The 13831-nt window shown below is 53.2% G+C and overlaps 1 protein-coding gene across 1 annotated transcript in view; it reads left to right on the top strand.

Annotated features, from left to right (window-relative positions):
- The window catches only part of B3GNTL1 (UDP-GlcNAc:betaGal beta-1,3-N-acetylglucosaminyltransferase-like 1), a 95713-nt gene that overhangs the window by 39185 nt on the left and 42697 nt on the right, over positions 1–13831 (top strand). Inside the window, exons 6-7 of the mRNA XM_012656363.1 lie at positions 4065–4130; positions 12850–12945. Coding sequence (XP_012511817.1) covers positions 4065–4130; positions 12850–12945 — 162 coding nt within the window. The remainder of the gene's footprint in view (positions 1–4064; positions 4131–12849; positions 12946–13831) is intronic.

Genomic DNA, 13831 nt, shown 5'->3' with positions numbered 1-13831 from the left:
GTCTCGCTCTTGCTCAGGCTGGTTTCGAACTCCTGAGCTCAAACAATCCGCCTGCCTCGGCCTCCCAGAGAGCTGGGATTACAGACGTGGGGGCTTGTAGTATTTTTTAAATCTCTCAATTTTTTTTTGAATTTATAAGGTTCTCAGCCGTCACCCTTGAAATATTTTTCCTGTCCGTGCTCGGTCTCACTGCTGCGGCTGCGCCTAGATATGTTTGAGTCTCCTCGCTGTAGCTCCTTACGGTGTTTCTGCCGTTGACCCTCTGAGCCTCCGTGTCTGTATTTTACCCTCCAATACTTCCCTCTTCAGTTGTGTTTAATGTACCGTCAACCCGTCTATTAGGGTCTTAATTTGTTGTTGTGTTTTTCATTTCTGGAATGTCCATTTGATTTTTTTTAAAGTAAAAGAATCTTTTACTACCCTGATGTATTAATTAAGGTATGTTAAAGTCCATGTCTGATAGCTCTATTGTCTGGTTCCCTGTGTGTCTGTTTCTGTTTTATGTTTCTTTTTCATTATTTTTCTGGTTTTTTGTTTTTGGGGGGGGGGGCATGTTTTGGCTTTGTGTAGGCTTCTCTAGTTTTAATTGTGTACTGGAAAGTGCATATGAAAAGTTCTAGGAATCTAAAGGGTTTATTTTTGCTTCTCAGGGGCAGCTAGACCAGGCTTACCAACTCCCCTAGCTGCTGTTCTACTTTCTGTCTCTAAGAATTCGACTATTCTAGATACCGCATATGACGATATTTGTCCTTTATGTCTGGCTCATGTCTTGTATCTTTTTAAGTTTTTAAAATATAATTTGCATGGGTTTCCAAAATATTTTTTATCTGGTAATTTGAATATCTGAAGCTTTTATTGTCTCGTGTTTTGTGCATTTTTACTTACATGCCTGGCTATCTTTGTGTACTGGCCATATTATTTGAATAGTTCTCTGTGGAGTTAATTTTAGCTTTGGATATGTCAACAGAAAAGAACCCAAACTTTGTATAGTAATTTAAAGAGGTTTATTCTGAGCTGAATATGTGTGACCATGGCCCGGAGAGCCACACCCCAGTAGCCTTGAGCAAGTGGTCTTGCTGTGGCTGGGTCTTGGTTTGGTTTTACACATTTCAGGGAGAGAGGAATTCCACATGGAGTCATAAATCAGTGCATGGAAGGCGTATATCTGTCTGGCTTGAAAAGGCAGTACGTCTCCACCCGGGGCTTACAGGTTATGGGTAGGTTTAAAGATTCTTTAATTTGCTGTTGGTTAAAGAAATGAAGCTTTGTCTAAAGGCTTGGAATGTTTTAAGTTAAGGAAGTCGGTGAATCAGAGACAAGCCAGTAGACATACACACTGGACATATACCGAGACTCACGTGGTCTGTTAATTGGTGACCTGCAGGTTGGTTTAACCTCTGTCTTACATGGAGTTAAGTGTGTTAATGATTTTGTATCTTATTGTTACAAAGAATTACTCCAAAAGCGACAGGGCATAACTAGGCCTGTCTGACCTCCCTTCTCCTGGGAGGCTGCAACTCCGCTTTAATTTTTGTTTTTGGGGGTCCCCTTGGCCAAGAGGGGTCCGTTCAGTCGTGGGGGTTGGGGCACCTTATGACTTTCTTGTAGTTCACAGATGAAAGACCATTTCCTCTGGGAAGATTTTGCTTCGTTTCTCCAGTTACTGGGAGAACCGCTGTCCTGGAACGTCCGCAATCCGAGTTTGAGGCCAGAGGCTCCCTGCTGGGCCACGTCTCTCATCCACTCTTTCCTTGCGGAGGTGGCCCTTGGTGGCCTGAACTAGAATCACATGCATGTCTAACAGCCTCCTGCCCACAGCCTCGAGCAGCCCCAGTCTTGCATGGTTATCAAAACCAGGTTTCCATACTTGAGAACCGGCTGTTCCTTCTAGACCAGCAGAGACCTGGCGCAGACAGGCTGTGTTCTCGCTAAGCTTGTTCCTCTTCCGAGATTCGGCCCAGTAGTTCCCTACTGTCTTGTTAACTCTCTTTGTTGCTTTGAAAACTTTTAATATAGTTCATGTGACTTTCTTATTTGGCCAGAGCAGGATTGTCACCGAAAGCTCGGCACTTGTCCTCCAGGCCGCATCAGAAGAACGAGGACAGGTGGTTGGGGAAAAGAAAGAGAGATTTATTAATTTGCCAGCAAATGAGGAAAATGATAGGCTCCCATCTAAAAGTACCAATGTTTTAATCATAAGCAGAAATACAGCTTTTCAGGAGAGGCCATTCAGCGTCAGGCAATTGCTGTTCAGCTGCAGTTGATGGTTCTGATCATCCCATCTCAGCCCCTTCTCCTGGACAGTTCCCTCCAGCCAGCTCCTGCAGCACAAAGGGCAAAGGCCATTTCTCTCCCCCACCCCCACTAGTGGGGCAAAAAGGAGTGGGGCACGTTTTAAAGAGACAGAAAGTATTTTTGCTGTTTCTTTTCTAGCCGTTCCTTCTGTTACATGTTCCCCTGTCAGGATTGCCCCCCCATGTCTATGGGAGGAGGGCGACTGCTCTGTTGCAGGATCGTTTGTTTGACGGTCACTTCCGTGGGTGGAGTTTGGAGGCGTCTTGACCTGGGTTGGGATCTTTGCTCCAGCACGACCAGCTTGTCACAGATCATGGGCAGACGACTTCTCTGGAGCTTCTTTGCTTCTGCTTTGTGACTTGGAGTTTGAGAGAAGATCGGTGATGTGTGTGTGATATTGTGATATAATAAATGTGTATTAATGTCTGGTCTCTGCCCCCAGCTCCTGACGCAGAGCTCCTACATGAATTTCCTGGGTGGTGGGAGCATCTTTGTCTAAGGAGGAGACCCCCACAACAGCTTCAGGCAGGATGCGCTGGGCCCCTGAAAGATCAGACCTTGAGCAGAAGCTTGAGCTTCCAGCCCCAGCCCAGACTCCCACCCCTGCAGGACAGGGCTGGACTCTGAGTTGCTGGAGCATAAAAATCCCTCCTCCACCCTCATCGGGTCACGGGCCTCCCCTGTGTCTGACCCGACCCAGCGTCCCTCCCAGCACAGGGCCATCCTCCAGCCGCGGGCAGCTCGCTCAGAAGCTCCTGAACTCAGAGCTGCAGGTTTCTTTTCACTCTGAAATCCTTTGACTAGAGCAGCCTTTTCGCACCCAATATTTTTAGTCAGAAAGGAAACAGTATCTCCTTCTGAATTAACGTTATTTTTATAATACATCAAAATCATTTTCCATAGTCTGCCAAGAGCGTTTCTTAACTGGTTATCATTGTAGAATTTTAGCCATTCTGGGAATTCTGCAAACATCACGGCAAACCAGTGATGAGGGTCTTGAACCCACCCTCACGTTGTAGGAAAAGACCATCTCCAGATCTGCTTTGGGATAGTACTTGAAATGCAGTTTGCTTTTGTAGTTTGTGCTTAATAACCTTTTGTATCTGCCCATTTAGTTCCTCTCCTTTGCATGTCAAACACCAGCTGAAGTTCGTTAAACTCAGCTCCTGGTACTTGACACCTTGACCTGAGCAGTCCCCTCCCCAGGGGGATCTGGGGGCCCTGGTGGAGGTGGTGGGATCACAGCCCCCACTGGCATAACACTTCTGGGCTTGTTATGAAAATATCCCGTCGCTTTTCATGTGCAATAAAGACCTTTTCATTCTCCCATCTTTCGGCAAGTTTTTTCCTCTTTCAAAATGGTCTTGGAGAACAAGGAGCTTATTTATAATCAACAGAGTCACTGTACATTCTGCATAGTTTGAGTACCTGCTTTGCTGTTCATTTTTTGGCTTGAATGTTTGCTCACTGCCTCCATCCTTGAATTTCTCAGCTTTTTGGTCAGTATGTTAATGTCTCCAGCTCTGCGGGATGGTGCAAACTTCTCCCCAAACAACGGCGCAGCCAGCAGGGTGGATGATCTTGCTCTGCACTCTCTGTCCCCTGTGGGGCCATCAGGGTGTTTTATCTCCCCACTCGTCCGCCGGACACCCTCTCGTCTCCAGGGCCTGGGCAGGGCTCTTGCTGGTTCCGCGGTTGGGCTGTCCGTCTTTTCTTGCTCGTTTGTGGAAGTTGCTTTCTCTGAGCCTAAAACGTGTTCTTCACCGTAGGACGACGTGATGATGTCTCAGAGGGTGAGGCTGCAACACGAAGCTGCCATCCAGCACCCGACGAGCGTAAGTCCTCACCTCCTCCCCTGTGTTGTCGCCTGTTGATGAAATGACCACGGTGGTCTTTTAAATGATGGCTTTTCCTTAGGGTGAAAGGAATCAGTGCCTGGGAAGACTGCCACAGCACAGAGAGTGATTTGTGGCCGGTATAACACTTGAGTGGGAGGAAAACATGCTTCTCGTTTTGCATAGCATTTGTTTATTCAGATGGGTACAGAGGAGTTCGTCTGTTTTTAATCTGCATTTTTGAAGCAGAGTACCTTAGACATGAAAACACAGGTTGAGAGCTGTAGTGTGTCAGTAGTTTAAAAAAATTCTTTTTCTTATTTAGCTAACCTCAAATTACGGTTCTCATCTTTAGAATAGTATCCCGGCTCCTCCCTGAGCATGCCGGAGGGTGTTTTCCTCAACAGCCCCCCCCCAGTCCCTCCCTGCAGGTGGGAGCTGCAGTCCCTGGGCTGGCGCCAGCCACCCCACAGCTCCTGCCAGCTGAGGACTTGCCACTGAAGTTGTAGAAGAAACCTTTGAGTTACGATGGGGATCCCCTGGTTTCAGACACTGGAAAATCCATGACCCAGCCCAACGCCGTGGTGTCCACGCAGGTATGGCTACTGCCCATCCTGCAGACAGCCCCCAGCCACGCCTCCGAGTGGGGTGTGACATCCACGCGTGCAATCACTGCGGGTCTAGTCACGGCTGGTCCAGTCATGGCGTGGTCCTGTCATGGTGGGTCTGATCACAGCAGATCCGGTCCCACACGGCGTCAGAAGCCCGGCTGCCCATGCAGCAGACACCCCGGCGGGTTCACTGTGTGGTTTCCAGCAGAAGTAGCTAGTGAGACGCAGGTCCTTGAGGTGGAACTTCTCCAGGGGTGTGAGGACTTCTCCTCCAGGACGATTCATTTCTCTATCAATAGGCTTTGTTTTGGGCACTCTGAATTCAACCTAATTATTTTCTGCTTTTAAGAAATCTAGCCCCTGTTCTTCCTCCAGCTTCCCAGCCCCCACATACACAAACCTCCTAGAACTTGGACGTTCAAGATCACGCGCCTCCCTCAGGGTTATGGCTGCCTTCCTTCTGTGAGGAGGCCACATCTCATTTCCAGTGAGGTGCAGGAAGCTCATCCCTGGACTGGGGTTGTCTGGGGAGAGTGGGGCCTGTGTGGGGGAGGGGGCATCAGGAAGGCGGGGGCTGTGGGGGACGTTGCCAGCTGCATGGGGGGGTGTGTCTCAGGTGTGTGTCTCAGGTGTATGGCTCAGGTTGTGTGTCTCAGGCGGGTGTCTCAGGTGTGTGTCTCAGGTGGTGGGTGTCTCAGGTTGGGCATCTCAGGTGGTGGGTGTCTGAGGTTGTGTGTCTCAGGTTGTGTGTCTCAGGTGTGTGTCTCAGGTTGTGTGTCTCAGGTTGTGTGTCTCAGACTTGTGTCTTAAGTGTGTGTCTCAGGTGGTGGGTGTCTCAGGTTGGGCATCTAAGGTGGTGGGTGTCTCAGGTTGTGTGTCTCAGGTGGGTGTCTCAGGTTGTGAGTCTCAGGTGGGTATCTTAGGTGGGCATCTCAGGTGTGTCAGGTGTGCAAACACAGACAGGAAACAGACTGAGACCCAGGCGACCTTCTCAGGAGCAGAGGGGTCCACATGCTGCCTCTGTCATGCTGTGCAGGGTCCTGGAGGCTCGGTGGCCCCGTGGTGTCTGTGGGGGCTTATGTGGGGGGCATGTTTCAGCGGGCAGGGGAGGGTCTGCGGTTTGCACCAGATTCTCAATAGGGTCAAGACACAACCAAGTTTGGGAACCACAAATATGCATAAATGTGTATATTCACAGCGGTTGGTTACCACAGACTCCAGAAGTTGGTTTTTAAAAGTTTACCCTCCTAGGATATCTCATTTCTTACCCCTACTAGTTGGAGAAGATGTCAGCAAACGTCCCCGTGCGTGTGGGGACAGCGAGTGCTGTTACGGCACTCTGAGGCCACCAGTTGCCCGGGGGGGTTCTGCCCTGGCCTCCAGGGTGCCGGTGGACTTCTCGGTCCCATGAAGAGAGAGGTTGGGTGCACAAACTGTATATATTTTTTGGTCTGGTTCCTCTGTTGGGAAGAGGGGAAAAATGGGGAAAAAGTCTTTCAGGATGGATTTCTGTGTATAGTTTATGTAAGAAAATGCAGAGACTGGGATTTCCAGAAATTTCTTTCACTGGCTCCGGGAGGTGTGATAATGCTACTTACGGAAGTTAGGGAGGGACCAGGTATTGGAAATGCGTTGGCCTGTCCTTAGGAGTGCGCAATCCTGCGAGAGCCTTTCCCAAGTCCCCGGAGTGGGAAATGGGCGTCCGTGTAACGGGGCTGGTCGTTACCAGGTTTTCATTCCGCGTGATTTTTTTTTTTTTTTTTTTTTTTGAGACAGAGTCTCACTGTGTTGCCCGGGCTAGAGTGCCGTGGTGTCATCCTAGCTCACAGCAACCTCAAACTCCTGGGCTCAAGCGATCCTCCTGCCTCAGCATTTTTAGTTGTCCGATTAATTTCTTTCTATTTTTAGTAGAGACGGGGTCTCGCTCTTGCTCAGGCTGGTTTCGAACTCCTGAGCTCAAACAATCTGCCTGCTTCGGCCTCCCAGAGGGCTAGGATTACAGGCGTGAGCCACCACGCCCAGCCGTTCCGCGTGATTTTTGCACAGCTGGAGGTGACAGTCTCCAAGTATACACTGAAAACTTACAAAGAATTTCGTAATGAATGTTGACATTTTAGAGAATGAGGCATTTTCAGATGTTTTCATTTCCATGTCTTTTATTTCCATACTGAAAAAAATGAAAGAATTGGCTTCATGAATGAAGTTGCTCTTGGCCGTTCTCCACGGCATAGGTTCAAATGAACTGTGATATTTAGGATACTCAGGAATTTGGAAAAAATGCAAACTGTGTCAGTTTGTCTTAAATTCTTAATAAACCAATCTTGATTTTCGTTTTTATAGTTTTTTTTAAAGTTCTAGGTTATAGAACTTCAAAACCTTCTGATTAAATTCTTTCTAGATAGTCTGCTCCAACATTCAGGAGAGAAATGTTCTCTTGGGAGCCACATTTTTCTCCCAACCCTACAGACACACGGAGTATTCCAGCTATTTCTCCTACACGGAGACTCTTCTGCATGAAAATCAGGGATGCCAGAATAACTTGGTTGCACTAAAACAAAGTCAGCTCTAGCAAGGTCATCATTGTGTGGCTGGATTTGTTTTTAAATCATGACCTATAAAAGTCTTAATTTGCAGTTGCCAGTTGGTGGTTATGTCAGTTATATTGTAGAGTTTGTTTTGAAAGAATGAAATTAATGCTGAGTGCACACTCGTACTTGGTCATTATTTTTTAAGGCCATTTACAAAAAACCATTTAATTGGGAAGGCAAGACCTTTGATGACAGTTTTCATAAATTGTGCAGGAGGGCGGGTGCTCCACCTGTACGTACAGCCTCATCACCCTCTTCCACCTCGGAGGGCGGGTGCTCCGCCTGTACGTACAGCCTCACCACCCTCGTCTACCAGGGAAGGTGGGTGCTCCACCTGTATGTACAGCCTCACTGCCCTCCTCCACCCCGGGAGGGCGGGTGCTCTGCCTGTACGTACAAACTCACGGACTCCTGTCCAGGGGGATGGATCACACAGAGAGGTTATAAGAAGTGAAGAGCAGGACCTTCCTGGGGTGAAGCGAAAGAACAAAGGAAAGGTTTTGTGTTAGGTGAACAGTAACTCACAGCTCGCTGGTTGCAGAAGTTTGGGGTGGCCCTGCTGTGCCCCCCAGCTCAGGGCTGCAGGCGACCCATCCCCGTGTGCCGAACCGTTATCATCTGGGCAGCTGTGTCAGCCGGCTGTGTCCCCCGCTCTGTTCCTGCCCCTGCAGGAACTGTGTGTTAATTTAAATAAACAAGACTTTGAGACGTTCTGTTCAAATACAGTCTGTGTGTCATTCTGCAGGGCAACAAATACAGTCTGTGTGTCATTCTGCAGGGCAAGACCAGAGCGTCAGCCAAGCGCTCACGGCTGCTCTGTGCACATAGCCGGGGGAGGGGGTGATTTCCCAAGCAGGCCGGGGTGCAGGAGTGTCACAGCAGCCCTTGGAGGGGTAGAAGCTGTCAGAGGGATTCAGTCTTGCCTCTTTAGGGATTGCAGTGGGTGATGGGTGTGAGCTGTGTTCTGACAGTGTCCTTAGTTCTTGGGGGCAGGCATGACGGGGCCACGTCAAGACAGGGTGACACAGGGTCCCTTGTGGTTGTAGTCCAGGTTGTGGTCCCTGGAGGGCCGCCGGTGCAGGGGAGGCGCTCACTCCTCTCTCCCCATCACCTGTTCCAGAATGGCAGCTGGAGCCCCAAGAGGTGACCCTGCACATGTGGGCTCGGCGGGGAGCGCAGTAGGGGGGGCGACCGGTGTGCCTGGTGGTCAGAGGACCTCCTGATGCGTCCTGGGGCCCCCTGGAGCACCCCACACCAGGGGTTACCCTAAGGCAGAGGGCAGCAGGTTGTTTGGTTCAAACCAGCAGCCCAGAGGAGTTAATATTAGTGTCAAAAATACAACTGTTTTCGTTTTTTTCCCTTCAGTAGTTTTCGAGCTGAAGTCTCTGTTCCTGAGAGGCAGCTTTCTGGGAATGAACACCCTTCCTGGGCCTTAATCGTCAGTAATCCTTTCCTCCACTGTCGGCCGTCTCCGTTCTTCTCTCGCGTGTGGGAGCCAGTGCCAGGACGCTGGCCTGGCCTGCAGACTCTACTCAGAATTGACTGAGACGCATTTTAATCTTCTGCCCTTTGGAGGTCGGGCCCTGTGGCTGCCTTTAGGACTCTCCCTGCCCTGGTCTGTTCTCCCAGAGCCCACCCTGCCAGGGTCCCCTCAGCCCCTGCCGCCTGACCTTCCCGGCCGCGACCTTCAGAGTCAGAGTCCCAGGGCTGTGCGGCGTGGTGGGGCAGGGCGCACTTGGTGGGTCTGCGTTCTTTCTGCGGGGCGCGGCGTGGCTCTGCCTGCCGTGGGCCTCAGCTGGACACGCTGGACAGCAGGGCCCGACCACGGGGAGGCTTGTGCGTGCCCACGGCCGTGGCGGGCCGGCGTCCTCACAGCACGGTGGCTTTTCCAAGAATAGGAGTCCCAGGAGAACCTACCGGGAGCTGTGTCGCTTATTACCGAGCGTCAAACACAGTGTCACCCTGACCCCCGATGGCAGTGTGAGAAAAGCAGCAGGATGGAGGTGTGACGACTTGGGGAAGCGCAGTCCGCCGCGTCTCCGTGGCCCCCCTCTCCGCTCCTTTCCGTGCTCTGACCGTCAGTTTTTCCAGTCGAGCTGCCAGAGCGTGGTGGTCCCCACACAAACGCAGAAGGAGCTTTGAGGTTCTCTGGCGGGGAGGGTCGGCTCCAGTAACCTGCACTTTCCGCTGCCTGTCGGCACAGTGCTTTCCTGCAGATCAGCCGGCAAAGCCTCTGCAGAGCCGTAACCTAGGGGCTGCTTCCAGGAGTTCGGAAGAAGCCGGTTGGACTCCTGAGCTGGCACAGCCCTTTGTTCAGCCTCTGCCTGCCAAGCGCCCGGTGTACCAGGCCCTGCCAGGTTCAGGTTCACAGAGGTTCCGGCCTGAGTGTCTCAAGTCTCTGGTGGATGGACCATGCAGCGTGCGCCGCCGAGGTGCCGCCTCCTACAGAGGAGGACAAGGTTGGCGTCGTGGGCGGGGCACCATGTGCCTGACGGAGGAGTGGCTGACGTCTCTGGGGAGCCCACATCCTCCAGGGGAGAGCCTGGCGCCTTCTGCAGAAGGAAAGGGTTTGAGCGTGTCTGGGCCAGCGGAGGGGCTCTCCCTTTGCCACACCGGTGCGCGCGACTCGCGGTGGGTTAAAGTCTCGGAGTCGCCAGGCCCAGGAGCTCTGGTTTCACAGGGTCCCCCACCCTCCGTCTTGCCGTGAGACCCCACCCAGCGCGGTTCCTGCTTTCTCCCGCAGCGTGGAGCGGAGCAGGTTTGAGGGGAGGGCTCGGCATCAGCACTGACCGGGTCCTGCCGGGGAGGAGCCTTGTGCTTTGCTGGAAGCGCAGCTCTCAGGAGCGCTGGCGCGAGCTGGAGCCATCTGTCCCCCGCGGCAGCTGCTCACCCCCAGGCCATCGCGGCTCTCGGGGTGTCGTTTGTGTAGACGAGCTAAGCGTGTCCGCAGGGAATACCCTCAAAACAGGCTGTTGATCAACATTTTTCTTTTTTTCTCAAAATCTGTTCTGTTGAGCAAGGACACGCAAGCCAGTGTGGACAAGACCAGAAAACAGATGCGGATGATTTGTGTCTCGGTCAGACCCGGTGTGGGGATCCTCGCTGAGCAGGGCGGTGGGCTGGGAGCCGTCCTGGTTTGCAGCTGGCTTCAGGACAGAGAAAATTCACAGACGGAATCAGCAACATGTAGAAAACCACAGCCGTGGTCAAGCGTGTTTTATTCCAGTGAGACGACGGGCAAAAGGCATAAAAAGACATTTCACCGAAGAAGATCCCCAGACGGCGAGTAACCGCGAGAGGAGGCTCACCACCGGCTGGCCGTCGCGGCAACGCACGTTCTCCCGTAGCGGGAGGGTGCTGGGAGGGCGCCGCGCCAAATGCCGGTGAGAACGTGGAGAAACTTTGCTCCTCGCGCGTTGCTGGGGACGAGAAACGGTTTGGCTGCTCTGGAGACAGCTTGGCAGTTTCTTAGAAGCTAACCATGTTCAGCCCAGAGGAATGAAAACTTGCGCTCACATGCACATCTGCGCACAGACGTGTGCGGCAGATTGACTGTAACAGCGCCAGGCTGGGAACAGCCCAGATATCCTTCGGTGGGGAGACGGTTAGACTGCAGTACGTCCATTCTGTGGGATATTTTTCAGCCAAAATAGGAGCATCCGTTACGCACGGCAGCCTGGATGGCTCCAAGAGTCGGGGTGGCACAGAAGCCCGCCTCAGAAAGCCGCACACCACGTTCCCAGCCGTACAGCATTCCGGGAAGGACGGGGTCGCGGCGTCGGAATGACAGGTTGTGGATGTGACGGGCACCGTGAGGTCCTCGTGGCAGGGTGCCCTGAGCCCTTCCTGGGGCGCCGTGGACCTGTGCGACCCAGTGTTACCGTAAAGAGGAGACAGGGCAAAGGTACAGGGGTCTCTGAATTTCTCTTACCACTGCTTGTGAATCCACAGTTTTCTCAAAATATTAATAAAAAGTTTAATTAGAAAAACCCAACAGCGAAAAAATGCAAGCACACAGAAGTATCCCACTCTTCGTTACTGCAACTGCATTAACACACACCAATCACTCACTGCATTTAAATGCTGCATCTGTTAGGGCGAGATTTGGGAAACCAGCTACCTGGGTGTAGCTGGGTCACTTCTTGGCAAGGAGACGTGCTCACGGGTGCTCTCGTGAGCCACTCTCACATTCCCTGCCGCTCGGCGAGGGGGCCTGGGCCCGTGCTGCGAGAGTGTCCGCTCAGCGGGCTCTGGGCAGCCCTGGCCGTCCCTGGGGTGGGCTCTGTTGCCTACTGACACCCTCAGGTGCCCTCTCTCCAGTTGTTGGGAGAAGTGCTTGGCTGCTCCATAACTGGCTGGTTCCTGCCTTTATAGCTGGTGTCCGAGCATGACCTCTGATGTCTGCACGGGTGCAAACTCCTGTCCAGGCCTCAGACTGTCTGCAGGACCTGACCTCTCACCTCTGAGCATCTTAGAGATGTTTAGACACACCGCAGGAATATCCTACAGCTAAGGGTGCAGGTGGTTTATCCACACTTCGGGGTGCCGTGGCAGGCGGGGCAGGAGCAGAACGGGGCCAGGGGCTAGTGCAGGGGCACAGGTGAGAGCGGAAGGGGCAGTGAGAGGGCCGTGCCCACAGCAAGGGGAGGCAGGGGCCGGGGCTGAGGGCGGAAGGGGGTGGCGGAGGAGTCTGGTGAGCTTGTGTGAGGCCACACGGGGAATGGAGGAGGCAGAGGGGTCTGCTGCATCACTGGCTGGACATCTGGGGGGTGCCTGTCTGGTGGCCCAGGGAGAGGAGGCTCCGGGCCGCCCCTTGGTGGCTGTGCTCCCAGCAGGAGTCCCCTTTATCTGGGGTCAGGGCTTTCCGGAGGATGAATCGAGTGTGCGCAGACTTGCTGCCCAAGGCCATGGCGGCGGTTTGCTGGCACCTACTTTGAGTGATGGCTCAAGAAGTCAGTTATTGAAAGTGACACTTGGATGTTTTGACTGTGTACGTGGGTTATTCTAATTGCAGGGCATTGGGGAGGAAATGTTACATGTGATGTTCTTAATCCAGCCAAGGGCAGCGTTAGCTGTTCACTGCTGAGACGCTATTCAAGACCACCTGGTGTGGGGTCCAGCACACAGAGCTCCTGCCTGTCCCTGGGCTGGAACAAGAGCCCTTCCCCTCTCCTCCCCTTCCTCCCCTTCCTTCCCCTTTCCTCCCTTTCCCTCCCCTCTCCTCCCCTTCCCTCCCCTTCCCTCTCCTCCCCTTCCCTCCCCTTCCCTCCCCTCTCCTCCCCTTCCCTCCCCTTCCCTCCCCCTTCTTCCTCCTTCCTTCTCCTTCCCTCCCCCTTTCTCCTCCTTCCCTCCCCTTTCTTCCCCTGGACTCCAGGAGTTGTGCCCAACCTGACCCAGATTTTATGGATCGCAGTTGGTTTCCACTCTGGACCTGAACACTCAGAATAGTGTGGGATGTATGTAGACAGGTGCACACACCTGCTCACGTGGCCTTCTCTCAAGTTCTGTTGGTTCTCACAGATCATAGGCTGCCAGGTGAGGAGAGACCCCCCTGATTCCACTGGACGGTACACACGTTGGATCAACCAGCTGACGCCCGACCAGCTTCTGACCCAGGTACGTCTCGGGACCTCCTTTGTCCTTGTCTGCGTCACAGAACGGCAGGTTCAGGGCCCTCTCTGGGGGCTGTCTTCCCGCTTCGTGTCTGTTGTTTGCCGTTTGGACGTCGCCACGAGACGAGGTCTGTGTCCTCAAGGCCATCCGCGCACTGTCGGTGGGCCGGCGTGAGTGCGGGCAGCCGGAGGGAAACACTCTCGCCAGCCGTGTCACGACCCGACGGCGGATTTCAGTTCTGACCAAGAAACCGTGTTGCCTCGGAGTGCTGGAGGGAGCGCTCAGAAACCCCATGGCAGCATTTCAGAGTCTCCACATAGGTGTCCCCGACATGTTCTACAGAGCCAGGGCCCACACACACGGTGTGGACAGCAGGGTGGCCCCGGTGGGGGACGTGTTGCCATGAGACTAGACATGGGCAGCCAGCGGCGGCTGCCTCGGGCGTGAGCAGCCCTGTTCTGGAAGAGGAGGCAGAGACCGTGTCGTTGCTATGCCGTGACAAGTTAGGGCCGAGGTCGGGCGTCGCCGTGGTTTCCTGGCCGCGTGTTCCGGGTTGTCAGGCTGCATGCTGTGAACATAGGGAGGTACTTTTCAGTGAACTCATGAACACACTTAGAACAGGACACTCGGCAGACCGTGGCTGCTTTTCTAAGTAATGTGTGCCTGTGCGTGCTGGAGAGCCACGTCCCACCTCGGTGCCGCGAGCCGGTGCCACTAGCTGGTGCTGCGCTGAAGTGAGCTGGGCACGCGTCTGGCTTCAGAACGGCTCCAGCAGCATCAAAAGCCTTTCACCAGGAGTGATTTTCACGGGAGGCCACAGCAGCCAAATGCCTGGTGTAGGTTCAGAATCTCTCCCTGGGGGGTTAGGTTTTGTGCCCACGGAAAATTG

Source organism: Propithecus coquereli, unplaced genomic scaffold, assembly GCF_000956105.1.
Source record: "Propithecus coquereli isolate 6110/MARCELLA unplaced genomic scaffold, Pcoq_1.0 Scaffold501, whole genome shotgun sequence".
Taxonomy (NCBI): Eukaryota; Metazoa; Chordata; class Mammalia; order Primates; family Indriidae; genus Propithecus; species Propithecus coquereli.
This window is presented reverse-complemented; position numbering and strand designations above follow the sequence as displayed.